General features: G+C 44.9%; 1 protein-coding gene and 1 pseudogene across 1 annotated transcript; both read left to right on the top strand.

Annotated features, from left to right (window-relative positions):
* Nucleotides 1-269: 269 nt before the first annotated feature.
* On the top strand, nt 270-10312 carry LOC141499629 (uncharacterized). Its single transcript, XM_074202295.1, is given in 6 exon segments — nt 270-2114; nt 3208-4655; nt 6704-6866; nt 7075-7525; nt 7647-8622; nt 9255-10312. Coding segments are annotated over 6 exon segments (5904 nt in total). The 3' UTR covers nt 10276-10312.
* A 300-nt stretch (nt 10313-10612) lies between these two features.
* On the top strand, nt 10613-12721 carry LOC141499630 (crooked neck-like protein 1; annotated as a pseudogene).
* Nucleotides 12722-27852: the final 15131 nt, after the last annotated feature.

A 27852-nucleotide genomic window follows, 5' to 3' on the forward strand; every position in this document is an offset into this window, starting at 1 on the left:
TTGCAAAGGCTTTTGGAATGTGAGTTTACATCATCCCTCCCACCCCCACACACTCAGACAAATACACACAAAATAATAGAAGGTGTGAACTCTTTGCCCACCTCCTATTTAAGTATCCACCAATCAGAATTGTTAGGAGATCCAGTAAATTGTTCTGCAGGAGACAGACCTGAATATAAAGCAGGCTCAGAGAGGCTCTCCTTGCATACTTGCTCACTGTTAAGACACCTTTGGTCCTGCTCCCGGCGCGGGGGGGTCATGGCTGGCTGATGGGTCGGAGCCGGGAGTTGAGTTCGCTGTCTCGTTGCTCGCGCTCGCGCTCCCCGGCCTCCCGAAGACGGAGGCGGCGACGGAGTAGAAGCAGAAGCCGGATCCGGAGTCGGAGCCTCAGTTGCGATGGACGACGGCGACGCGAAGACAGCGAGAGGCGGAAGGGGCAGCGGCGGCGGCGGAGCCGGGGCCGAAGGAGCCGGGAACCGAGGCGGGAGCGGAGAGTGGAATCAGATTCTGAGGAAGAGCGACATAGGAGGAAATCAAAGAAAAATCAGTCCTCTGAAAGGGACCGTAGAAGCCCAAGGAAGTCACGACCCCGATCCCGGGAGCCTTCCCAGTCAGATTGTGGGAGTGAACCAAGGAGGGATCACAAGAGCAGACATAGGAGGAGACATCATGATTACAGATCATCTCCCTCCTCGGTGTCTTCTTTGTCACCATCACCACTCCGCTCACAGAGCCCTCAAGAGGCCCTGGAAAAGAAATTGAGCCTCCAGGAACGACGGCAGCTAAAGGAAGAGAAAAAACAGCAAGAAGAGTTGATGAAGGCCTTTGAGACACCTGAGGAGAAACGGGCTCGGAGACTGGCAAAGAAGGAGGCCAAAGAACGGAAGAAGAGGGAAAAGATGGGCTGGGGTGAAGAGTACATGGGCTACACCAATACTGACAATCCCTTTGGAGACAATAATCTGCTAGGAACTTTCATATGGAACAAGGCACTAGAGAAGAAGGGGATCAGCCACCTGGAGGAGAAGGAGCTGAAGGAGAGAAACAAGAGAATCCAAGAAGCCAATCGACTCGAACTGCAGAAGGTGAAGCAGCTGCGTTTGGAGCGAGAGAGGGAGAAAGCCATACGAGAACAAGAGCTAGAGATGCTGCAGAGAGAGAAGGAGGCAGAGCACTTCAAAACATGGGAGGAACAAGAAGACAACTTCCACCTTCAACAAGCCAAACTTCGTTCTAAAATTCGCATAAGGGATGGACGAGCCAAGCCTATCGATCTCTTAGCCAAATACATCAGGGCAGAGGATGATGACTTATCTGTGGAGATGCATGAGCCCTACACCTTCCTCAATGGTCTCACAGTGTCAGACATGGAAGACCTTCTGGAAGACATACAGGTTTACATGGAATTGGAACAAGGCAAGAATGTAGATTTTTGGAGAGATATGACCATAATTACAGAGGATGAGATCTCCAAACTCCAAAAGCTGGAGGATTCTGGAAAGGGGCCAGGTGAGCGCCGAGAAGGGGTAAATGCTTCTGTTAGTTCTGATGTACAATCGGTATTCAAAGGAAAGACCTACAATCAGCTTCAGGTGATCTTCCAAGGCATTGAGGGCAAGATCCGGGTAGGGGGGCCCAACCTGGATATTGGCTACTGGGAGACTCTGTTGCAGCAGCTGAAAGCACACATGGCCAGAGCCAGGCTCCGTGAGTGTCACCAGGATGTACTCCAGCAGAAACTGTACAAGCTGAAACAGGAGCAAGGTGCTGAGAGCGAACCCTTATTCCCCATCAGCAAGAAAGAGTCGTCATCTCCTAGTGAAAGGTCAGAGCCTGAAGAACGAGGTCAGACGCAACAGGGTCCTTCTACCTCTGGTACCTTAAAGGAGCCAGAAGCCGGGGGGGGGGGGCGAGGCCAGAGCCTGAAGAACGAGGTCAGACCCAATAGGGTCCTTTCTACCTCTGGTACCTCAGAGGAGCCAGAAGCCGGGGGGGGGGGGCGAGGCCAGAGCCTGAAGAACGAGGTCAGACCCAATAGGGTCCTTTCTACCTCTGGTACCTCAGAGGAGCCAGAAGCCGGGGGGGGGGGGCGAGGCCAGAGCCTGAAGAACGAGGTCAGACCCAATAGGGTCCTTTCTACCTCTGGTACCTCAGAGGAGCCAGAAGCCGGGGGGGGGGGGGGCGAGGCCAGAGCCTGAAGAACGAGGTCAGACCCAATAGGGTCCTTTCTACCTCTGGTACCTCAGAGGAGCCAGAAGCCGGGGGGGGGGGGCGAGGCCAGAGCCTGAAGAACGAGGTCAGACCCAATAGGGTCCTTTCTACCTCTGGTACCTCAGAGGAGCCAGAAGCCGGGGGGGGGGGGCGAGGCCAGAGCCTGAAGAACGAGGTCAGACCCAATAGGGTCCTTTCTACCTCTGGTACCTCAGAGGAGCCAGAAGCCGGGGGGGGGGGGCGAGGCCAGAGCCTGAAGAACGAGGTCAGACCCAATAGGGTCCTTTCTACCTCTGGTACCTCAGAGGAGCCAGAAGCCGGGGGGGGGGGGCGAGGCCAGAGCCTGAAGAACGAGGTCAGACCCAATAGGGTCCTTTCTACCTCTGGTACCTCAGAGGAGCCAGAAGCCGGGGGGGGGGGGGCGAGGCCAGAGCCTGAAGAACGAGGTCAGACCCAATAGGGTCCTTTCTACCTCTGGTACCTCAGAGGAGCCAGAAGCCGGGGGGGGGGGCGAGGCCAGAGCCTGAAGAACGAGGTCAGACCCAATAGGGTCCTTTCTACCTCTGGTACCTCAGAGGAGCCAGAAGCCGGGGGGGGGGCGAGGCCAGAGCCTGAAGAACGAGGTCAGACCCAATAGGGTCCTTTCTACCTCTGGTACCTCAGAGGAGCCAGAAGCCGGGGGGGGGGGGCGAGGCCAGAGCCTGAAGAACGAGGTCAGACCCAATAGGGTCCTTTCTACCTCTGGTACCTCAGAGGAGCCAGAAGCCGGGGGGGGGGGGGGGGGCGAGGCCAGAGCCTGAAGAACGAGGTCAGACCCAATAGGGTCCTTTCTACCTCTGGTACCTCAGAGGAGCCAGAAGCCGGGGGGGCGAGGCCAGAAGCCGGGGGGGCGAGGCCAGAAGCCGGGGGGGCGAGGCCAGAAGCCGGGGGGGCGAGGCCAGAGCCTGAAGAACGAGGTCAGACCCAATAGGGTCCTTTCTACCTCTGGTACCTCAGAGGAGCCAGAAGCCGGGGGGGCGAGGCCAGAAGCCGGGGGGGCGAGGCCAGAAGCCGGGGGGGCGAGGCCAGAAGCCGGGGGGGCGAGGCCAGAAGCCGGGGGGGCGAGGCCAGAAGCCGGGGGGGGCGAGGCCAGAAGCCGGGGGGGCGAGGCCAGAAGCCGGGGGGGCGAGGCCAGAAGCCGGGGGGGCGAGGCCAGAAGCCGGGGGGGCGAGGCGGGAGCAGAGAGTGGAATCAGATTCTGAGGAAGAGCGACATAGGTGGAAATCAAAGAAATATCAGTCCTCTGAAAGGGACCGTAGAAGCCCAAGGAAGTCACGACCCCGATCCCGGGAGCCTTCCCAGTCAGATTGTGGGAGTGAACCAAGGAGGGATCACAAGAGCAGACATAGGAGGAGACATCATGATTACAGATCATCTCCCTCCTCGGTGTCTTCTTTGTCACCATCACCACTCCGCTCACAGAGCCCTCAAGAGGCCCTGGAAAAGAAATTGAGCCTCCAGGAACGACGGCAGCTAAAGGAAGAGAAAAAACAGCAAGAAGAGTTGATGAAGGCCTTTGAGACACCTGAGGAGAAACGGGCTCGGAGACTGGCAAAGAAGGAGGCCAAAGAACGGAAGAAGAGGGAAAAGATGGGCTGGGGTGAAGAGTACATGGGCTACACCAATACTGACAATCCCTTTGGAGACAATAATCTGCTAGGAACTTTCATATGGAACAAGGCACTAGAGAAGAAGGGGATCAGCCACCTGGAGGAGAAGGAGCTGAAGGAGAGAAACAAGAGAATCCAAGAAGCCAATCGACTCGAACTGCAGAAGGTGAAGCAGCTGCGTTTGGAGCGAGAGAGGGAGAAAGCCATACGAGAACAAGAGCTAGAGATGCTGCAGAGAGAGAAGGAGGCAGAGCACTTCAAAACATGGGAGGAACAAGAAGACAACTTCCACCTTCAACAAGCCAAACTTCGTTCTAAAATTCGCATAAGGGATGGACGAGCCAAGCCTATCGATCTCTTAGCCAAATACATCAGGGCAGAGGATGATGACTTATCTGTGGAGATGCATGAGCCCTACACCTTCCTCAATGGTCTCACAGTGTCAGACATGGAAGACCTTCTGGAAGACATACAGGTTTACATGGAATTGGAACAAGGCAAGAATGTAGATTTTTGGAGAGATATGACCATAATTACAGAGGATGAGATCTCCAAACTCCAAAAGCTGGAGGATTCTGGAAAGGGGCCAGGTGAGCGCCGAGAAGGGGTAAATGCTTCTGTTAGTTCTGATGTACAATCGGTATTCAAAGGAAAGACCTACAATCAGCTTCAGGTGATCTTCCAAGGCATTGAGGGCAAGATCCGGGTAGGGGGGCCCAACCTGGATATTGGCTACTGGGAGAGTCTGGCCATTGTGTGCTTTCAGTTGCTGCAGCAGAGCCAGGCTCCGTGAGAGTCACCAGGATGTACTCTGGCAGAAATCATACAAGCTGAAACAGGAGCAAGGTGTTGAGAGCAAACCCCTATTCCCCATCATCAAGAAAGAGTTGTCATCTCCTAGCGAAAGGCCAGAGCCTGAAGAACGAGGTCAGACCCAATAGGGTCCTTTCTACCTCTGGTACCTCAGAGGAGCCAGAAGCCGGGGGGGGGGGGCGAGGCCAGAGCCTGAAGAACGAGGTCAGACCCAATAGGGTCCTTTCTACCTCTGGTACCTCAGAGGAGCCAGAAGCCGGGGGGGCGAGGCCAGAAGCCGGGGGGGGCGAGGCCAGAAGCCGGGGGGGCGAGGCCAGAGCCTGAAGAACGAGGTCAGACCCAATAGGGTCCTTTCTACCTCTGGTACCTCAGAGGAGCCAGAAGCCGGGGGGGGGGGGGCGAGGCCAGAGCCTGAAGAACGAGGTCAGACCCAATAGGGTCCTTTCTACCTCTGGTACCTCAGAGGAGCCAGAAGCCGGGGGGGGGGGGGGCGAGGCCAGAGCCTGAAGAACGAGGTCAGACCCAATAGGGTCCTTTCTACCTCTGGTACCTCAGAGGAGCCAGAAGCCGGGGGGGGGGGGCGAGGCCAGAGCCTGAAGAACGAGGTCAGACCCAATAGGGTCCTTTCTACCTCTGGTACCTCAGAGGAGCCAGAAGCCGGGGGGGCGAGGCCAGAAGCCGGGGGGGCGAGGCCAGAAGCCGGGGGGGCGAGGCCAGAAGCCGGGGGGGCGAGGCCAGAAGCCGGGGGGGGCGAGGCCAGAAGCCGGGGGGGCGAGGCCAGAAGCCGGGGGGGCGAGGCCAGAAGCCGGGGGGGCGAGGCGGGAGCAGAGAGTGGAATCAGATTCTGAGGAAGAGCGACATAGGTGGAAATCAAAGAAATATCAGTCCTCTAAAAGGGACCGTAGAAGCCCAAGGAAGTCACGACCCCGATCCCGGGAGCCTTCCCATTCAGACTGTGGGAGTGAACCAAGGAGGGATCACAAGAGCAGACATAGGAGGAGACATCATGATTACAGGTCATCTCCCTCCTCGGTGTCTTCTTTGTCACCTTCACCACTCCGCTCACAGAGCCCTCAAGAGGCCCTGGGAAAGAAATTGAGCCTCCAGGAACGAGGGGGCTAAAGGAAGAGAAAAAACAGCAAGAAGAGTTGATGAAGGCCTTTGAGACACCTGAGGAGAAACAGGCCCGGAGACTGGCAAAGAAGGAGGCCAAAGAACGGAAGAAGAGAGACAAGATGGGCTGGGGTGAAGAGTACATGGGCTACACCAATACTGACAATCCCTTTGGAGACAATAATCTGCTAGGAACTTTCATATGGAACAAGGCACTAGAGAAGAAGGGGATCAGCCACCTGGAAGAGAAGGAGCTGAAGGAGAGAAACAAGAGAATCCAAGAAGACAATCGACTCGAACTGCAGAAGGTGAAGCAGCTGCGTTTGGAGCGAGAGAGGGAGAAAGCCATGCGAGAACAAGAGCTAGAGATGCTGCAGAGAGAGAAGGACGCAAAGCACTTCAAAACATGGGAGGAACAAGAAGACAACTTCCACCTTCAACAAGCCAAACTTCGTTCTAAAATTCGCATAAGGAATGGACGAGCCAAGCCTATCGATCTCTTAGCCAAATACATCAGGGCAGAGGATGATGACTTAGCTGTGGAGATGCATGAGCCCTACACCTTCCTCAATGGTCTCACAGTGTCAGACATGGAAGACCTTCTGGAAGACATACAGGTTTACATGGAATTGGAACAAGGCAAGAATGTAGATTTTTGGAGAGATGTGACCATCATTACAGAGGATGAGATCTCCAAACTCCAAAAGCTTGAGGCTTCTGGAAAGGGGCCAGGTGAGCGCCGAGAAGGGGTAAATGCTTCTGTTAGTTCTGATGTACAATCGGTATTCAAAGGAAAGACCTACAATCAGCTTCAGGTGATCTTCCAAGGCATTGAGGGCAAGATCCGGGTAGGGGGGCCCAACCTGGATATCGGCTACTGGGAGAGTCTGGCCATTGTGTGCTTTCAGTTGCTGCAGCAGAGCCAGGCTCCGTGAGAGTCACCAGGATGTACTCTGGCAGAAATCATACAAGCTGAAACAGGAGCAAGGTGTTGAGAGCAAACCCCTATTCCCCATCATCAAGAAAGAGTTGTCATCTCCTAGCGAAAGGCCAGAGCCTGAAGAACGAGGTCAGACCCAATAGGGTCCTTTCTACCTCTGGTACCTCAGAGGAGCCAGAAGCCGGGGGGGGGGGCGAGGCCAGAGCCTGAAGAACGAGGTCAGACCCAATAGGGTCCTTTCTACCTCTGGTACCTCAGAGGAGCCAGAAGCCGGGGGGGGGGGGCGAGGCCAGAGCCTGAAGAACGAGGTCAGACCCAATAGGGTCCTTTCTACCTCTGGTACCTCAGAGGAGCCAGAAGCCGGGGGGGCGAGGCCAGAAGCCGGGGGGGCGAGGCCAGAAGCCGGGGGGGCGAGGCCAGAGCCTGAAGAACGAGGTCAGACCCAATAGGGTCCTTTCTACCTCTGGTACCTCAGAGGAGCCAGAAGCCGGGGGGGGCGAGGCCAGAAGCCGGGGGGGCGAGGCCAGAAGCCGGGGGGGCGAGGCCAGAAGCCGGGGGGGCGAGGCCAGAAGCCGGGGGGGCGAGGCCAGAAGCCGGGGGGGCGAGGCCAGAAGCCGGGGGGGCGAGGCCAGAAGCCGGGGGGGCGAGGCCAGAAGCCGGGGGGGGCGAGGCGGGAGCAGAGAGTGGAATCAGATTCTGAGGAAGAGCGACATAGGTGGAAATCAAAGAAATATCAGTCCTCTAAAAGGGACCGTAGAAGCCCAAGGAAGTCACGACCCCGATCCCGGGAGCCTTCCCAGTCAGATTGTGGGAGTGAACCAAGGAGGGATCACAAGAGCAGACATAGGAGGAGACATCATGATTACAGGTCATCTCCCTCCTCGGTGTCTTCTTTGTCACCATCACCACTCCGCTCACAGAGCACTCAAGAGGCCCTGGGAAAGAAATTGAGCCTCCAGGAACGAGGGGGCTAAAGGAAGAGAAAAAACAGCAAGAAGAGTTGATGAAGGCCTTTGAGACACCTGAGGAGAAACAGGCCCGGAGACTGGCAAAGAAGGAGGCCAAAGAACGGAAGAAGAGAGACAAGATGGGCTGGGGTGAAGAGTACATGGGCTACACCAATACTGACAATCCCTTTGGAGACAATAATCTGCTAGGAACTTTCATATGGAACAAGGCACTAGAGAAGAAGGGGATCAGCCACCTGGAAGAGAAGGAGCTGAAGGAGAGAAACAAGAGAATCCAAGAAGACAATCGACTCGAACTGCAGAAGGTGAAGCAGCTGCGTTTGGAGCGAGAGAGGGAGAAAGCCATGCGAGAACAAGAGCTAGAGATGCTGCAGAGAGAGAAGGAGGCAAAGCACTTCAAAACATGGGAGGAACAAGAAGACAACTTCCACCTTCAACAAGCCAAACTTCGTTCTAAAATTCGCATAAGGAATGGACGAGCCAAGCCTATCGATCTCTTAGCCAAATACATCAGGGCAGAGGATGATGACTTAGCTGTGGAGATGCATGAGCCCTACACCTTCCTCAATGGTCTCACAGTGTCAGACATGGAAGACCTTCTGGAAGACATACAGGTTTACATGGAATTGGAACAAGGCAAGAATGTAGATTTTTGGAGAGATGTGACCATCATTACAGAGGATGAGATCTCCAAACTCCAAAAGCTTGAGGCTTCTGGAAAGGGGCCAGGTGAGCGCCGAGAAGGGGTAAATGCTTCTGTTAGTTCTGATGTACAATCGGTATTCAAAGGAAAGACCTACAATCAGCTTCAGGTGATCTTCCAAGGCATTGAGGGCAAGATCCGGGTAGGGGGGCCCAACCTGGATATTGGCTACTGGGAGGGTCTGGCCATTGTGTGCTTTCAGTTGCTGCAGCAGAGCCAGGCTCCGTGAGAGTCACCACGATGTACTCTGGCAGAAATCATACAAGCTGAAACAGGAGCAAGGTGTTGAGAGCAAACCCCTATTCCCCATCATCAAGAAAGAGTTGTCATCTCCTAGCGAAAGGCCAGAGCCTGAAGAACGAGGTCAGACCCAATAGGGTCCTTTCTACCTCTGGTACCTCAGAGGAGCCAGAAGCCGGGGGGGGGGGGGGCGAGGCCAGAGCCTGAAGAACGAGGTCAGACCCAATAGGGTCCTTTCTACCTCTGGTACCTCAGAGGAGCCAGAAGCCGGGGGGGGGGGGGGCGAGGCCAGAGCCTGAAGAACGAGGTCAGACCCAATAGGGTCCTTTCTACCTCTGGTACCTCAGAGGAGCCAGAAGCCGGGGGGGGGGGCGAGGCCAGAGCCTGAAGAACGAGGTCAGACCCAATAGGGTCCTTTCTACCTCTGGTACCTCAGAGGAGCCAGAAGCCGGGGGGGGGGGGGCGAGGCCAGAGCCTGAAGAACGAGGTCAGACCCAATAGGGTCCTTTCTACCTCTGGTACCTCAGAGGAGCCAGAAGCCGGGGGGGGGGGGCGAGGCCAGAGCCTGAAGAACGAGGTCAGACCCAATAGGGTCCTTTCTACCTCTGGTACCTCAGAGGAGCCAGAAGCCGGGGGGGGGGGGGGGGGCGAGGCCAGAGCCTGAAGAACGAGGTCAGACCCAATAGGGTCCTTTCTACCTCTGGTACCTCAGAGGAGCCAGAAGCCGGGGGGGCGAGGCCAGAAGCCGGGGGGGCGAGGCCAGAAGCCGGGGGGGCGAGGCCAGAAGCCGGGGGGGCGAGGCCAGAAGCCGGGGGGGCGAGGCCAGAAGCCGGGGGGGCGAGGCCAGAAGCCGGGGGGGCGAGGCCAGAAGCCGGGGGTCGAGGCCAGAAGCCGGGGGGCGAGGCCAGAAGCCGGGGGGCGAGGCCAGAAGCCGGGGGGCGAGGCCAGAAGCCGGGGGGCGAGGGTGAGGGGGAAGCAGTACTGACGGAGGAAGACTTGATCCAGCAGAGCCTAGATGACTATGATGCTGGCAAGTACAGCCCCAGGTTGCTCACCACTCATGAACTGCCCTTTGATGCTCATGTGGTGGAATCAGAAGAAGATCTTCAACGCCTGTTGCTTTCTCGCCAACAGCTGCAGATCACAGGAGATGCCAGTGAGAGTGCAGAAGACATCTTCTTTCACCGGGCCAAGGAGGGCATGGGAGCAGATGAGGCACAGTTCAGTGTGGAAATGCCCCTTACAGGCAAGGCGTATCTGTGGGCAGACAAATACCGACCCCGCAAGCCTCGCTTCTTCAACCATGTCCACACAGGCTTCGAGTGGAACAAGTACAACCAGACCCACTATGACTTTGATAACCCTCCACCAAAGATTGTGCAAGGTTACAAGTTTAATATCTTTTACCCAGACCTGATAGACAAGCGTTCAACACCTGAATACTTCCTGGAGGCATGCCAGGACAATAAGGACTTTGCTATCCTATGCTTTCATGCTGGCCCTCCATATGAGGACATTGCCTTCAAGACTGTCAGCCTGGAATGGGAGTATTCACATCGCCATGGCTTCCGCTGTCAGTTTGCCAATGGCATCTTCCAGCTTTGGTTCCACTTTAAGCGCTACCGCTATCGGCGGTAGGGGTGCGCCTGTGCCCAAACTGTAGTCTCTGAATGAGGCCAAGGAGACAGACATGTTCTTTGTTGCCCCTGCATTACAGTTCTCATCTCTTTGTTCCTAGGGTGGGACACGAAGGTCTGTGTTCTTTGCCTTGTGCCTCTTTTTTTGAAATACTTCTTTGTACTTAAGTCTGATGTCAGCGTTCCTTCAGGACTACTTTCAACCAAATAAAAGCAATTTTGGAGTAAAATAAGACACCTTTGGTCTCAGTTTATTGATTGAAATGGAGCAGGTTTGGAGAGCTTTAAGGTTTCCACCCATAGATTGGAGCAGGGTCTGAAGGAGTCTGGGGCTCATTCATGCTAATATGGCAGCATCCAGAATGGTGGGAAAGCAGCGGATTCCCAAAGCGGTAAAGGTGAAAAAACAAAGCCCCAGCTCACAGCCGAACAGCTTTTAAGGGAAGCTAAAGAAAGAGAGTTGGAATTTCTACGACCACCTCCTCAACAGAAGATCACAGATGAAGAAGAATTAAATGACTACAAACTAATGAAAAGAAAGACGTTTGAGGAAAATATAAGGAAGAATAGAAATGTGATTAGGAACTGGATAAAATATGCTCAATGGGAAGAGAGGTTGAAAGAAATTCCATAATGAGTGGGCTTTAGATGTTGATTCCCGAAATGTCACACTCTGGCTAAGATATGCAGAAAGGGAAATGAGGAACCGACAAGTAAATCATGCCCGAAATATCTGGGATCGGGCCATCACCATTCTTCCCTGAGTCAACCAGTTCTGGTACAAATATACTTATATAGAAGAGATGTTGGGAAATATTGCTGGAGGCCGGCAAATATTTGAGCATTGGATGGAATGGCAGCCAGAGGAACAAGTCTGGCACTCCTACATCACCTTTGAACTGAGATATAAAGAGGTGGATCAAGCATGTAGGATTTACCAAAGATTTGTCTTTGTCCACCGCAATGTTAAGAACTGGATCAAGTATGCTCGCTTTGAAGAGAAATGTGGCTCTGTGGCTCATGCAAGGAATGTCTATGAAAGAGCTGTGGAATTCTTGGGAGAGGAGCACCTGGAGGAGAGTCTCTATGTGGCCTTTGCAAAGTTTGAAGAAAATCAGAAAGAACTGGAAAGGGTACAAGTGATCTACCAATATGCCCTGGACAGGATTCCAAAGCAGGCAGCCCAAGAGGTCTTGAAAAATTAGTCTTTGAAAAAGAAATTTGGGAATGGGCAAAGCATTGAAGACATCATTGTGAGCAAACGGAGATTCCAGCATGAAGAGGAGGTGAAAGCCAATCCACACAATTATGATGCCTGGTTTGATTATTTGCAGTTAGTGGAAAGGCATTTGGAAGAACCAAAGACTGTATGAGAGGTGTATGAAAGGGCCATTGCCATGGTGCCACCAATTGGAGAGAAGAGATACTGGAAATGTTACATTTACCTCTGGATCAAATATGCACTATATGAAGAGTTGGAAGTAAAGGATCCAGATAGGACCAGAGAGGTATATCAAGCTTGTCTGAAAATGATTCCTCACCAGAAGTATACATTTGCAAAAATGTGGCTACTCTATGCTCAATTTGAGATAAGACAGAAGAACCTGTCCTTTGCCAGAAGAGTTTTGGGAATATCTATTGGCAAGTGTCCCAAAAACAAACTGTTCAGAGGCTACATCGAATTGGAGTTGCAACTTCGAGAATTTGATCGATGCCGGAAACTATATGAAAAATTCCTACAATTTGGACCAGAAAATTGCACAACATGGATCAAGTTTGCTGAGTTAGAGACAATGCTTGGAGATATCGAGAGAGCCTGGGCAATCTATGAGTTAGCTGTTGGCCAGCCACATTTAGACATGCCTGAAGTACTTTGGAAATCCTATCTCGATTTTGAATCCAAACAAGAAGAATATGAAAAAACAAGAAGTCTCTATAGGAGGTTGCTGCAACGAACACAACATGTTAAGGTATGGATCAGTTTTGCCCAATTTGAACTATCTGCAGGAAATGAAGCTAGATTCACTCGATGGAGACATATTTATGAAGAAGCCAACAAAATGATGAGAAACAGTGGAGACAAGGAAGGAAGATTCAGATTATTAGCATTCTGGCAAAATTTTGAAGATGAATTTGGAACAGAATCACTTAAGGAGAGAGTGGACAAACTCATGCCAGAGAGAGCTAAGAAGAGAAGAAAAGTACAGGCAGAAGATGGATCTGATTCTGGCTGGGAAGAGTATGACCATTACATCTTTCCAGATGATACAGCAAACCAAACCAACTTCAAACTGCTGACCATGGCCAAACTTTGTAGCATCCTTTTCTGCTGCTGTTTCTTCCAGAGTAAGATCTGGAGATACATGCTCCTGAGAGATAATCTTGACTTCTGCCATGCTGCTGTATTTGGGATGTTTTGGGGAATTTCCATCCTGCAATCCTTGTGATTTAGACAACTTTTGTGCGGTGATTTTTTTTAATTGACCATAAACCTTGTACCGTCAGCTATATCTTTAAAATAGGACTGAGCTAAAATTGAGGAAATCATAAATAAAAGATGTAACATTTCTACATTACAATAAAGCCTTGTTCATCTTATAGATATTTAAGGACTTTTCAAAGTACATAATTTTTTAAACTTCTGAAATGTTTATAGATCACAAAGATTCACAAATGGAAGAGCTAGTATTATGTCTAGCTAGAATGGGAACAATCAGCTCACATTAATGATGAAGTCATGTGAAAAAAGTAACTTCCATTTCAATTTGTACAATTGTATTTACTCTATAAAGTAATTTGGGATTCTATCTGATAAAATTATTAGCATCTGATGAAACTTAAATTTTGTTTCAGGCTCTCTGTGTCCAAAATGGCTATCACCCATCTTGCCCCTCTATCGATCATCCCCACATTGTCCAGTTTTCCACCTCCACAATTGCCTCCAAATCATGAGGTCCCTTCCAGCTCCCCTCTAGCATTTTTGATGCTATTGGCCAGTTGCCCTCCACCAGCTATGCCTCCAATTGGGCAATCCCTTGTATCTTGTCCCATCTTTGCAACTGGCATGCTTCCTATGGCAGGATTGGGAAATGCCCAACAACAAAATACCTCTTCTCCACAATATTCCTTTAAAAAAAAACAAAACCTAAAATTTTCTTGTTTTTTGTCACCTTTATGGTTTCAATGGCAAAATAGTTGAGCAGCAGTTTACCTTATAAAATGCTACATAGCTGTGGTACACAAAGAAAATGGAATGATGAACTTGATCTCTATTGTACCTGCTCAGTATGGTTTCTTGTAAAGACAATTATCATCTAGCTTTATATATTTGAGGAATTTCAAGTCAGTTGTGCCTACATGGTATGATTTTCCACTGATGACATGTGAAATAGCCATATTGATTCAATAGTTTTCTCTACATAGGAAATTTCCTTTGAGAAACCATTGCCTATTTTTACTGAAAAATAAGTTTTAAATAATCCAATATCAAAGTCCAGCGCCTGGACCCCGCGGCCCACTACCAGGTTGAGGTAGACTTCCAAGACAAAGATCCTCATCACTGGCATTTCCAGAAGGGCCAATGGGCTCCCTATCAACTGGAGGAGAGCTCGCTGCCGGGGGGGGAGGGTCAGTTCTATATCCACCCTGATTCACCCAACACTGGGGAATACTGAATGAAGAAGGACATCTCCTTCAAGAAACTCAAATGGACAAACACCAAGACACCTTCTGGGAATGCCAATCAGCCCATCATACTCAAGTCTCTCCACAAATACCAGCCCAGGTCTCACCTTGAAGAATTGAAGGCTGGACACCAGGCCTCACTGCTTTCAAGCTCCTCCTCTGGCCATATCTTCACTTTCTCAGAAACAGAGTTTGTCAGTGACTGCATATAACAATATGGAAATCATTTGCTTCAAAATCAACTGCAATCCCTTTGCTATGGCCTTTTGAAAAGACCCCTTGGGCAAAGGGATCTTGAACAACGGAACTCCCTTGGAGAAACTAATGCCAGTACCTTTCCGGAAGCTGCTTCTCTGGTTGGTGGCTATTCCCTTGGGGGCAAGGAGGACGCTGCCCAAGACCAGGACAGGGTTTTCCATAGTCCTTCCCATCTGAGCCCCATCCCGCAGAACCCCTTGCAGCAGAACTGTGCCTCCACTCCTGGCTGTAGCAGCAGGAGCATTGTGCCCCCAGGCCATGATGCCTTGACCCCGGGCACCCTACCTTCTACTTCTCTACCTACCATGTCTTTTAACACCACACCAGAACCCGTGGTCTCACTAGGGGAGGCCCCATGTCCCTCTCTGACACCTCCCAGACAAGCAATATAGATTGACTCCAATTTGCACTTAAATCCTAGGGAAAACCACCCAGAAGCCCAAGATGAACAATGGCTACCCATGGAAAATGAGACCTTTCTGACCAAGTCAGATTGTGCTCATTCAATAGTGGGTCAACCAAGAAGAGATGGTTATCTCCCAAGGATTCAGGCAGGGATTTTCTTGAGGGAAATTAGGGAGCAACAGGCCTGGTGTCTCATACTCCAAGCATTCACCACCAACATTACCCCTGAGATAGCTTCTGCAATCCCGGGTCACCAACTGTGGCCAAGATAGACTCTGACCCAAAACAAGACAAATGAGCTCTCCACTCCCTGGCAGGAAATCCGGGATCCAGCATCACCTCTGCTGGCAACTTTGGATTCTACTCAGAGCAGCAGTATCAGCAGCACTCATTTTGACCTGAGCCCCATCTTCCCAGCCTTCCCTTTCTTCCACTTCTCTAGCATCCATGCCTTGTGGTGTCAGAGAAGATGCTTAGCATTCCCTCTGGGAATGGCCCAATTTTCTCCATGGGATGGCAGAGGGGAATGTTATGGACTGTCCCTTATCTGGACCCCCAAAGTCCATGGACGCTTTTACTGGATCACCAGAATTAGATGCTGATTTTGTCTTGAAAATATTCCATCTCATCAACTCATTATCTGATGATTCCACACTAGATGAAACAATTTCGAAGAAGACATGTTTGTCTCCCAAGGATGCCAGCAATGCAGACTCCCCCGTCACTTGGCCAGAATCCCTCCATGAATTATATTTCTAGGGAGGAATAATCACTTGCACTTGGTAGGCACACACAATGGCAAAAAAAGGACACAATCTATTGGTTTCTCTCTTCATCTACCTCTATTCAATTCTGTCATTTTCTTTTCTTCCTTATTGTTGCCTCTTTGACCAACTCCTTCACCCTCTACTTCTGGCACTTCTCCCTCAATCTTCTACTGCTGCTACGAGGACAACTACCATGGGGACAACCACTGTGACAATGACTCATGAAACCCTTAAGCTGCTTCTGCTTCTTCCTCTTTCTCTCCTTCTTTGTCCCCTTCCTCCCTGACCTTTGCTTAGCCTTCTTTTCTTCTTCCCCCTTCCAAGCTAAGCCTAACAAACACTTCAAGCAAAACCTAAGCAGCATTGACACAAATGCTAACACAGAAATCCTATCTCCAAGCCTTCCATCTTAAACCTTACCTTCTGACCTTTCACCTAGAAAGATTTCCCTCTCCATGGAAAGTCACACCTAACCACAAGACTGCCCCTATTGCCAATAGGACTTCAAAGAACACCTAATGCACCTTCAGTGCTTCCCAGTCCAAAGGTGAAGGGAAGAAGTTCCCTCTTGCCAGATTTATTCTTTTGTCATAAACTACTCTGACAACAAAAGCCCTGATGTTTTGAGTCTGGAAATTTGCTGCATTTCCATGACCAAGCTCAGAATACAATCTTAAAACTCAAGTACCAGAAGAGTCATTTCAGGAAGGGCAAGAGGGAAGCTTCATCACAATCTATGGATAATATTCATTTTCATCTCAACATGATGAACTTGCTCCATTTCTAGCCTCTCTCAACACCTTGGTCTTTTCCTTCTCTTTGACCTGTGGAGGGACGTATGGATGCCAAGCAAGAGAAATCACATTCATTTCCTTGCTTAATTAGCCAGTCTCAGGTATGCTATGAATTTGGGAACAGTGTCTAGGAAGCCTTAATTCCTGCCAATTTCACCAAAAGGAGGATAGTCCTAATTTTGAATTCGTTAACTTTTTCCAAAGTACACAGGGTAAATAGTCAAATCATTTGATAGTCTACTCAAGAAAATGGATGCTATTCAACCATGTGTGTTTCTTTGTCATTGAAAGTTTTTCTGGGTACCAGAGTTTTCATACAGAAAAATCTGTTTCATTTTTTTTTGTTTGAACAGGAACAGATCCAATTTTCAGCTAGTTGAATCCTAGGTCCTGCCTTCATCCCAAAGAGTTCTTACATTCCCAGCACAATTCCATTTTTGTACAGATACTGTCAGTTATCCTTGTTTGCATTCTCAAATGTTTTGTAGTCTGCCTTGTTCTACAGCCTCCAGCCTAGTCATTTTATTCACATCCATAATTTCTATCTGTAAATAACCCTAGCTTCAATGCAACCTGTAAAAATATTGGGATAATGGATGTCTTCCTGCAATAATTTGTGCTTGCCTAACTTTCAGACTAGTTGAGATTGTGTGGTGTTATGTCTCAACAAAGTCGGCCTCAGAAACACTAAATCATCGGGAGTTAAGTATATGAGCAAGAATTATCTAGGAAATATCAGTGAAGAGCCTCCCAGGCTCCTTCAAGCAACAAAAATGAAATGCTCAAAACCACTGTTTTGTAATGTCCAAGATCAGATAGTTCAAATGATAGTTTTCGTATCCACCAGGATATGAATATTTCCCTCCCAATATCTTATTTCAGGCTTCCCCAACACACCAAGTAGTTTCATGTCATCATAGATGACTGGAATATTCCATCTAGCACAATCTAATGAAGGTTGAACAGTAACCTTCATGACCTTTAGAAGAGTCAGGCAACAGAACATATTAGTGAGAATGAAGGGCTAGTGAAGTTCCTCTGTCTGCTTAGAAGTTTCCCAATTCTTTTTTAATCTTTTAGGCTTGCATTCCAGGACAAAGTTGAGAAATATGGATGTTTGTTGTTGAGTTGAGAGATACCCATGACAACATATAGAACCTAGTTCTAATGAAATATTAAGAAGGTTTGGGAGGATCAAATAGATCTGTATCATAAGACAGGAGTGAAATAAATGCACATATATATATATATATATATATATGTATATATATATTTTCACACATATACAAATATACACACAGGGCCATATCATTTGACTACCCACAATCCTAAATGAATAATTTGTGCCTTTTTGACGTGCTTCATGGCCTTGGAAGATTCTCTTCTTTCACACCTGTAAAAAAAGAGGCATTTCTTCTTACCCAGACTAAATGTAACATATGTAACATATTTCCCCCTTTATATTAAGAAAATATACTCAATGAAATTCTGTCAAATACTCATCTCTGGAAACCTTTGAGGAAATGCTAAGTCTACTTTAGTATTAGAATGGTAAGAGTGTAACCCACACTCATCTTATTGTGAGACTTATGTGACTTTCTGGGGGGAAAAAAATCTCAACTCTTCATTCCAACCTTTTTTGTTTCATTTACCATTTTTTCCTCAACAGATTCAAATGTAGTTCAATTTAAAAGTTGAGATGCAAAGTTTTAAAACCCTTTAGAAAGACTTCATCTTGCACATAATTGTCCCACATATTTTGTGTATTCCAAGTATGACACAAAATGACTTTCTCCGTGTTATTTTTTCTAGACTTGGTCATAGGATTGTTGAAAGTATTCATCTATGCTTACTTTAATAGAGTTTCTTAATCAGATTATTAATAAAAGAATAAAAATTCATACTAGGCAGTCTGATTAAGTAGATGTTTTACCATAACCACTTTCTATCACCAACATCTTTCAATGTCATCCTGTTTTCTCTCAACATTCAACACATTTAAGGGTGGGGCAAATTTATTTCTGTGGATCACTATCATCATCTCTGGAGTTGGTCCAATCATTCTACTTTCCCTTTATAATAAAAGGATTCTGGATCTTGGCAAGTGGAGACCAAGTACTGATTTTTTTTCCATCAGCAATCCCTATTCTGAACCTTGAATACAACACCCCAACCATCACCACACTCAGCTTAGATTATCCTATTATAGTCATTGTCATTGTTCATCCTGGATTCATGCTAATAAGGTCTGGGAAATAACTGGACAAGAAGAAGCTCTTCATCCTTTAGTTCAGAGTGTAGTCTATTTCCTTGTGGAAGGGGAATTGTTTTGCCATAATCTGGTTTTGTTAAACCACATCTAAAGTTCAGAGCTCAAACTTAGATGCCACATTTTAGGAAACACTTGACATAGCATTCAGCAAAATGTAGTCTAGGTCTGACCTTCTCGTTATTTTACGCCCCTCACAACACACAAATTTTGCAAAGTGGTTTGCTTAGGCCTGAAATAAGTACTAACCTCTCCAAGCCTCAGTTTCCTCATCTGTAAGATTGAGTTAAGTGACTCACTGCCTGTGGTCCCATGCTATTAACATCTATGGCAAAATTCAAACCTAAGTCTTTTCATTCCAAATCCAGCCCTTCTCTGTTCTATATATGAGATGACATAGAACAAGTGGAATAAGTTGGAATGCTTTCTAACTGTCCCAGCAGAGTTTAACTTCAGAGGGAAAGCAGGTTCCTAATTAGGTCACTAAGTAATCAGATATGACATCCCTAATCAAGTCTCAGAACATTTACTTATTACTGTCTAGGTTCTGGCACTTTAATGAAACTCACCAAGCAGCAGAGATTGAAAGAAGTTAATGGAACAAGGGGTGCAGTATTTATGGGCCCTCCCTAAAAACTAATGCTGTGATTCTCCATATTCTCAAACTTAACCTATTCAGCTAATAATGGTCAACTTCCTGAGTCTCCTCTGTGGAGAACCCTCCAATAGCTGGGGAGCAAGACAGCCAGGAATTCCAAAAGGATAATGGTGGTAAGAACCTTTTTATGTGGTAAATAGGCAGAAGTTATTTGGACACCAAACTGCTAAAAGCAAGGAAGATGCATTCAGATGATCCAAGATGCCTATGGTATCACATATCTCAATTCTCTCTCTCCCTCTCCTCCCCACCCCCTTTTACCTTTCTTTTAGAAACTTTGGTTTCCTTCAAGACTCAGCTCAAAAAGGGTTTTTTTTCTCCAGGAGGCCTTTCTTGCTCCCCCAGCTTCTATATACTCCCCTATTAGGTTTTCATTTATTTTGTATGCATAAATTATTCAACTATGAACTTTTCCATTAGAATAAAACTTCCTTGAGGGCAGGGACTGAATTTCTTTTTCTTTATATTCTTAGTAATTAACAAATAGGAAGCATTTGATAAATGCTAGAGTGACAGATTTATTGCAAAAAAAGTAGTTCTTATCCAGAGACAGCTGAGTGGAAAAGGAATCTCTTAGCATTGGTGAGCCCAGTTAGACCCTTACATTAATGTCTAGGAAATACTTGCTATAGAAAACTATAGGCCTCATAACTGACAATTAAAGAAGAAAGACTAAAAGGCAATATTAGTGTGGGCCAATAAGAGGTGAGGAGTCCCTGACTGTAGTTATGTATGGAGGAGAGAAGACTAAAAGAAATTGAAGAGAAGATCAACATGACTAGGTAACAAATTAGAAATGGGAGTGGTAAAGGGGAAATATTTATTCCTATTTTGGACATGTCGGTATGGAATGGTGATGTCATTTAGGTGATCATGCTCAAAATAAGCATTTGGGGATGAGGAAAAAAACTAGGGCTAGATACATTTTACACATACACACACACACACAGACACACAGAGAGATTACTTAATCTCTAATCTCTTTGACTCCTATCAATTCAATCTAGGACCAACTGGAAGGGACATTGTTTCTATACCTTTTAACCAAGTCAACAACTGAAGGTCACCTAGTCTGGGCTTAGCTATTGCCATGCCATTTAAGATCTAGCACTGGAAAGCCATTAACCGCAGCCACTTATTTCAGAGAAGAGAGTCAAGGCACAGAGGTTTCATGACTTAGTCACACAGGTCCTTACCAATTTGTAAAAGGGATCCAGAGCCAAAAGGACTGATATGACTAGATTAAAATCTCCATATATGAAGGTAATCAATTATAAGTGCTCTAAAAGAAACCATAGACTCAATTGTTTCCTTGAAATCGGTAAGAAATTCTTTAGCTAACTAGAAAATTCTGAGCTTCTTTTCATCTTGTAGTCTAGTTTTAGTATATATCTTTGGCATAATCTGTAAAGAGTGTGAAAGAATAACTTTTCGAAACTATGTTGTGATAAAAGATTAGTTTCTTTAGAGAATACTTAGCTTCATATGGGTCACCTTGCTCCCTAGTTAACAAAGATACCCTGGAGTCTTAATTTTTAACTATCAACTTCTTTGTTAATTATGAACTTTGTTAACTACAAACCCTTTGATAATTACAAACTCAGAATGCTAAGACAGTTCTCCCAGGAAGAGGCAACCATAGTTTCAGACAAGGATGATCATCTTCATAAAGCTGTTTTTGGGTAGAGATATTATACAACTTCTATGTTTAGGCCACTAAGGATGATTAATAATTTTCTCCATTCTTTTCTCAGTTTCTTGTCATGGCCTTCACCTGTGGGTGAGAGGGGTAAGATCTTGGGGAATAAAATTTAAAAATGTTTAACTTATATTTTCTGTCATTTTATTTTAACCCTATGTTAAAATTTCTTATAGTTTTAGGGCTGACTATGGACAAAAGAGAAAGGCTGACTCAGGTTCATTAAGGACAGTAGCTTCATCTTGTGAGTCACTACTGCAATATCCACAATTTGGGACACTTCCACAGCAGAGCCAAGATGACCCCCTTGAAGCTAGCATGCTCCCTGAATTTTCCCTACACATTAAATGAAGCTTCACACAGACAGTAGAACTACAGATTCCACAAAAAAGGATCCAAACAAGCCTTCAACTATGGACATCATGGAGGATCTTCAGTGAAGGTCTGTCTCTTTGCGGTGGGGGGGGGGGAGGGAGGGGGAAGTAGTATCCAGCTAGACACGATAGTGGGGAAAGCCAGTGGGAGACTTTTAGTCATAGTGCATCTTAGGTCTTGACAGATAGCAAGTCAGCAGGGGGGGGGGTGTCCCCCAGACAAAGTCTTAACCATGGGGCAAGAGAGAAGACTGGATTGGGAACAAACCACTACAAAGGCAGAGCCTGGACATAAAGGAGGAACATCTTGGCCAATGCTAAGCCAGGATCAGATCTGCAGGTCCTCCACAAAAAGCTCAGGACTATATTCCCTTACATCAGGGAGCAGAACTCAACAATGAAAATGAGCAAAAAATTAGAAGAGTGTTAACCATGGAAAGCTACTCTACAGAGATGATAAAAATGCCTTCTCAAAAGAAGAAAGCAGTGACATTATCTACATGGGAAGTCTTAAAAGAGTCTATGAATTGGACACAAATCCAAAAACCTCAAAGAAAAGCTTAAAAAAATTAAAAGCCCAAAAAAGAGAGGAAGAAAAAATGCAAAGAAAGAAATGAGAGCCATGCAGGAAAATTATGAAAAATTTGTCTAAAAAAATCAGCTCCTTCAAAAGTGAAAATATTCAACTGGAAAAAGAATGGAACTGTTCAAAAAATAAAATCAATTGGAAATGGAATCAAAACTGAAGAAAAGAACTTAAAAAAAGAACTGGACAAATAGAAACTAATGAATAGGAGATACCAAGATTCCATCAAACAAAATCAAAAGCTTAAAAAATGAAGAATATGTAAAGTATCTTTTAGAGAAAAAAGACCTTAAAATAGACCATTAATTTGTAAATTATCTCTTATGATCTAATAGAAAGATAAGACCAAAAAAAAGATCATGGAAAATATCTTTCAAGAAATCAGGGAAATTTGTCCCAATTTTCTAGATCAAGAAGACAAAATAGTCTTTGAAATAATATCCAGAACATCCCTAGAAAGAGATCCCAGGATAAAAACTCCAAGGACTATCATAGCCAAATTCCAGAATTCTCAAATAAAGGAGAAATTCCTGCAAACAGCCAAGAAGGCAGTATTTTTAAAACAAATGAAGCACAATCAGAATTGCACAGGACTTATCAGCTTCAATATTAGATTGGAGCATCTGAAATATATTTCAGAGGGCAAAGAACCTTGAATTACAGCAAATTCTTGGTTATCTTGTAAAATTAAGCATATTCTTTCAAAGGAAAAGATGAATGTTCAATGAAAAAGGAACTTCCAAAATTTCCTGATAAAAAGACAAGAACCAAATAGAGAATTTGATTTTCAAACATGAGACCTGAAGAGATCCATAAAATGGTATATGAAAAGGAGAAAAAAAACTAATTTTCGTCTAGAACATTATATTGTATACATTTGAAAGGAAAGTTAACACTAACTCTTGAGAATTGTATTTCTCTTAGAATGATTGAAAGGTTGAATATAGTTGAAGAGATGTACTTAGAGGATATAGGTATGGTTAGTTCTTGTCCTTCATTATCAAAGAAGACCAAAATGACATCACTATGTTTGAGATAAACTATCGTGTGTCCAACTGTGGCTGATCAGACCAATACAAACTCAGAATGCTCTATCACAAATCATGCACAAGTATTCCTGGTGAACACCTAGGGGTGTTGACTCTAAATTTATAGATTTCATGTTTTTCCTTTGAACTACTTTTATTCTGACTTACTCATAGAGCTCAGAACTTTCTTTGATAAGGGCACCTTATGCTGGATGGTTCTGTGCCAGTGTTTCTCATGTCTTATAATCAATTCTGAAATTCTTAAAGAGAGACCTTCAGGGTGTCCCAGTATTTAGAGTACCTCTAAATAATTAAATCAGAAGTGACTTTCCTAGAAACTTAGAAGTTTGTGGTAAAATAGGGTTCAGGGGATAAGAGTACTTAGTAGGACATAAGGAGATTAGAAAGTGATTGAGTTAATGAGAGTTTTAGTAACATGGTTGAGGTGCTAAAGGAACTGTGGGAGAGAATGTGCCCTACACTTTGGGTACTTTGACTATGATTGGAATACTAGAGAGGGAGAGAATATACTCAGAGACTGGACATGAAGATATCATGAGGAGATTTCACTTCGCTTGATGCTCTGGATACAATTGAAGCGAGTATGCTTGGGATATAAATGGTTCATGAAATGATGTGGTTTTGCATGATATTTTGGCTCATGAGGATTGTGTGTATGAACCTCCATGAGGAGGGTACTTGAAAAAAGGGATAAGGCATAAAGTGATTATAATTTGATGTGATTCATGACTCTAGAGAAGTGAATTTCCCTTTGATCCAGCAATACCAATGCTAAATCTGTATCCAGAAGAGATCATAAAAAGTTGGAAAAATCCCAACTGTTCCAAAATATTCATAGTAGCTCTTTTTGCAGTGGAAACAATTGGAAATTGAGGGGATGTCCATCAGTTGGGGAATGGATGAACAAGTTATGGCATATGAATGTTGTAGAGTACTATTGTTCTATAAGAAACCATGAATTACTGGACTCTAGAGAAGCATGGAAAGAATTCCAGGAATTGACGATGAGCAAAGGGTGCAGAACCAGGAGAAAGCTGAGAGGAACTGCATTCAAAGTTGATCAACTGTTTTTTTTTAACATATACAGAGAGGTAGGATAACACTGAACGACCTGTGCTATCCACATCCAAATGAAGGAAGATAAATAAAGCAAACTACAGAATTTAAATGAACACTATGTTCACTTTTTAAAATATTTTCGTTTGTTTTCCCTTCCTATCTCATGGTTCTCTTTATCCCTTAGTCCTAATTCATCATACAAAAAGTGACTAATAGGTAAACATATTAAATACAAATGTACACATACAATGTTCATTAGACTGATTGCTGCTGAGGGTAGGGGGTGGGAAGGGAGGGTGGAAGAAAATTGTGTAACATACATATGTATGTAGTTGAATGTTGAAAACTTTCATAACATAGAAAAATTAAATAAAGTATCTAAAGAAAAAAGTATCCACCAGTAATAGCAACAAATTTATTCTTACCTGTACCCACTTTGATAGAGGAGATAAAAGACTTCAATGCTACCTTTTCCAAGGAAAGTACAGTTATCTCTTAACTAAGGGTGCTCATGGGGACCACAGCACTATTGAGATAAAAGGAGCTAAGTCTACCTGGTTAGGAACCAAGAGTTCATGGGGCCGAAGGGAACATTCTGAGAAAAACCACTCATTATTCTGTTCCAGCAAAGAGCTCAATGCACAACCTGGAAGAAATTTTTAGCTGACAAGCCTCTTCTTTATTTCACTTTATAAAAGCCACAGCTTCTTGTACTTTGTTTGTTAGATCTTAACCTGCTTTAGCCTACTGATTCTCAATTCAAATTTCTTTTTAAGAAGACCCACTTGACTAGACGACTGCCTCAGATTCTCTTTCTTGGACTTCCTACTTTATGAACCCCATCAGAAACACATGATTGAATACAAATATTCACTGTACCTAATATCTTTCAGTATGATAAATTTGAGCTTTCAATTGGATCCAAATTAGATGTCACATTTGGTTAAGTGTTGACTGAATCTCTGGTATAGAATTAAATATGAATTTTGAAGTGGAGGTATATGTTCTCATGTCATCATGGAAATCCCTGGATTTTTAAACCTAGATTTGAATTGAGAGTTAGCTTCATGGAAATCCCTGGATTTTTGAAGGTAGTATTGAATTGGGAGTAGCCTCTTTAGTCCTAGCCTTAAGAAGGCAGAGATCACTAGAGCTAAATTGAAAACCATGGAACAACCTTGTCTCACTCTTCTACGAATGTCCTAGGAGAAAAGCCATCTTTGGAATGGGTAAGAGTCATACTGCCAATAGACTCTGTATTAATTGTTTACACTCCACCTTACAAGTCACAACATTTCAGTGTCTATCAGATGGTGCTGTATAGTACTGAATCCAATGGATTGTTTGGTCAACCAGATTGCCCTTTACATTCTTCTTTATGTTTGGGATTACACAAGACTAATTATGACAGGGAATCATGTTTATAACAATCATGGGTTCATGCATCCATTTCTAATGTCTGTAGATTAAAGGTGTATTCACATCTTTCTCATAGATGAAAGAGAGCTGTCATTCTTTCAAGAAATAATATTTACTTGAATTAGTAAGAAAAGTTGCTTTAAATGTCTTCCCTTGGATCAATCTTTCCACATCATTTTTCTGGCCATCTAGAAGCTTAACATGACACCTCAGGTGAGTTCCTAACCTTGGAATGAATATGTGGATCTAAAAACGCATGTCTTTCACTAACTGGCATAATAGACATACCAGCAGACGTATAAATATTTCTTTAAAATAATCACTACCGTGATATTAAGAATGAAGGATACTTTAACTGAACTTATTAATCCTGCAGTAAAAGACACATAAGTCAAGTAACATTTAATAGAAATAGACTAGCATATTGCCAATGAAGAACATTAGAAGAGACAGATCTAAAGGATATTTGAAATATTTGACCAGACACAGTGCTACTGATTCCTGTAGTGTAATCAATGGATAAATGACAAAGTTCAGATGTTCAACTGATATCCATGTGTCAAATGAGCTCGTTTTTGCCTAATGAACATGTTGGGGATATTTTCATTGATAGAATAGGAAAAAGATAAAAAAATGGTTTAGATGTACAGTTTGTGATCAGTAGCATTGCCAAAAAAGGAGTATCCACACTCTAGAGGCAGAACTACAGACAGTGATGATCATGGACTTCGGCTTATTATTGTTATCTAGGAATAGTTTAGGAATAAGTCAAGACAGTGATCTGGGGAGGGGCGATTCTTGTCTAGGAGTAGTTGCTCTATTGTCATGGCAGAGGGATTTGTGTAGCTCAATAAAACAATGAGCTGTGCTAAGTAAGGTTACCTAAGAAAGACTGATCATAGTGAAAAGAGTGACAGAAGATGATGCACTAGAAAAGGAAATAGTAAACTAGTCAAAAGTTTCATAGGTTATCCATTAGAAAAGGAAAAAGTAAACCACTGCAGTTTTTTGGCCAGAAAACATCATAGACAGGGGTGGCTAGGTGGTGCAGTGGATAAAGCACCAGCCCTGGAGTCAGGAGTACCTGGGTTCAAATCCAGTCTCAGACACTTAATAATTACCTAGCTGTCTGGCCTTGGGCAAGCCACTTAACCCCATTGCCTAGCAAAAAAAAAAAAACAACCCCTTAAAAAAGGCAAAGAGAAAACATCATAGACAGTAATAAATGATAAAAAGATGGAACATCAGAATATGAACCCCTCAGTGTTTGTCCTTTGCTCTTCCCTAGTTGTATTCTAAACAGCTTTCAATTAATTCCAATACTAATGAAGTGACTGGGTCAAAGCCAAAAGGAAATTCAGTTGCATATGTATGTTGTACTGAAGGGCAAGTCCAATGCTATCAAGATCAATTTTGTATGGAAACTTGGAACGGAAGATCCATAAACCAAGGTAAGCTGGACGTGTCAAACAGGAGATGGAAAAATTAAAACGGACATTTGAGTATCCATGAACATAAAGGCATGAGAATGGGTAAATTTAAATCAGATGATCACTGCATGTAGTATTATAGGCAAGAATCCATTTTGAAAAAAATGGAGTAGCCTTCTTAATCAATAAAAGAATGAGAAAATCAGTGCTAGATATAGACCCCCCAAAAAATCACTGAATGAGATTTGTTCAAATCAAAGGGAAAAATATACATCAAACGATAATTCAAGGTATCTTAAAGGGATAAATTCAATATGCCAGCCTATTTGGAAAACACAACAGTTGCCAATGGATTTCAAAACATTAGTTTATATCCCAATCTTAAAAAAGGCAAAGAAGAGAATGTTGAAATTATTGAAAAATTGTACTTCTTTCACATGCCAGCAAGACACCTTGAAAATACCTGTATATTCACAGTTATGGTTTTTCAGTAGGAATATATGACTATAAGCATAGGACTATTAAGAAAACTGGCAGAATCAACACTTTAATTTTTGCGCTTGAGACAAATTTTGAGAATTCTCTGGATGGCAAAGAAATCAAACTAGTCAACACTTAAGACTAGTCCCTGGAAGGTCAAATCCCGAAGCTGCAATCTATTTGGTCATGAAACAAATAGATTGAAATCACTGGAAAAGATCCTGATGTAGAAAAAAAGTAAAGATAAAATCCAAAGCAGATAGCAAAGAATGAGATGGATAAACAGTATCATGGAAACAATGAACATGATTTTGGGATAGACAGAGATAGTAGAGTATAAAAGGGGTTGGTCTGCTATGGTCCACTGAGTCCCAAAGAGTCAACTATGACTGAATAACAACATATAAGAACCTTCACCATTTGGCTACTAGACACCCTTTGTGACTGCTGCAATTGAACTGTACCTCCTTATATTTCCTCTCTCGTTCTGATTTCAGCTGCTGCAAAGATAAGGTCTTCTTTCCCCAAAAGGGAACCAATAATAAATATACCAGTAGCGAATCATTTCCTAATATTCACAATTGTCTCCTAAATTTTTCCACATAACATTAACATTTATCACTTATCAAGGATCACACAACTAGTAT

The sequence above is a fragment of the Macrotis lagotis genome, chromosome X (genome assembly GCF_037893015.1).
Source record: "Macrotis lagotis isolate mMagLag1 chromosome X, bilby.v1.9.chrom.fasta, whole genome shotgun sequence".
Classification (NCBI taxonomy): domain Eukaryota; kingdom Metazoa; phylum Chordata; class Mammalia; order Peramelemorphia; family Peramelidae; genus Macrotis; species Macrotis lagotis.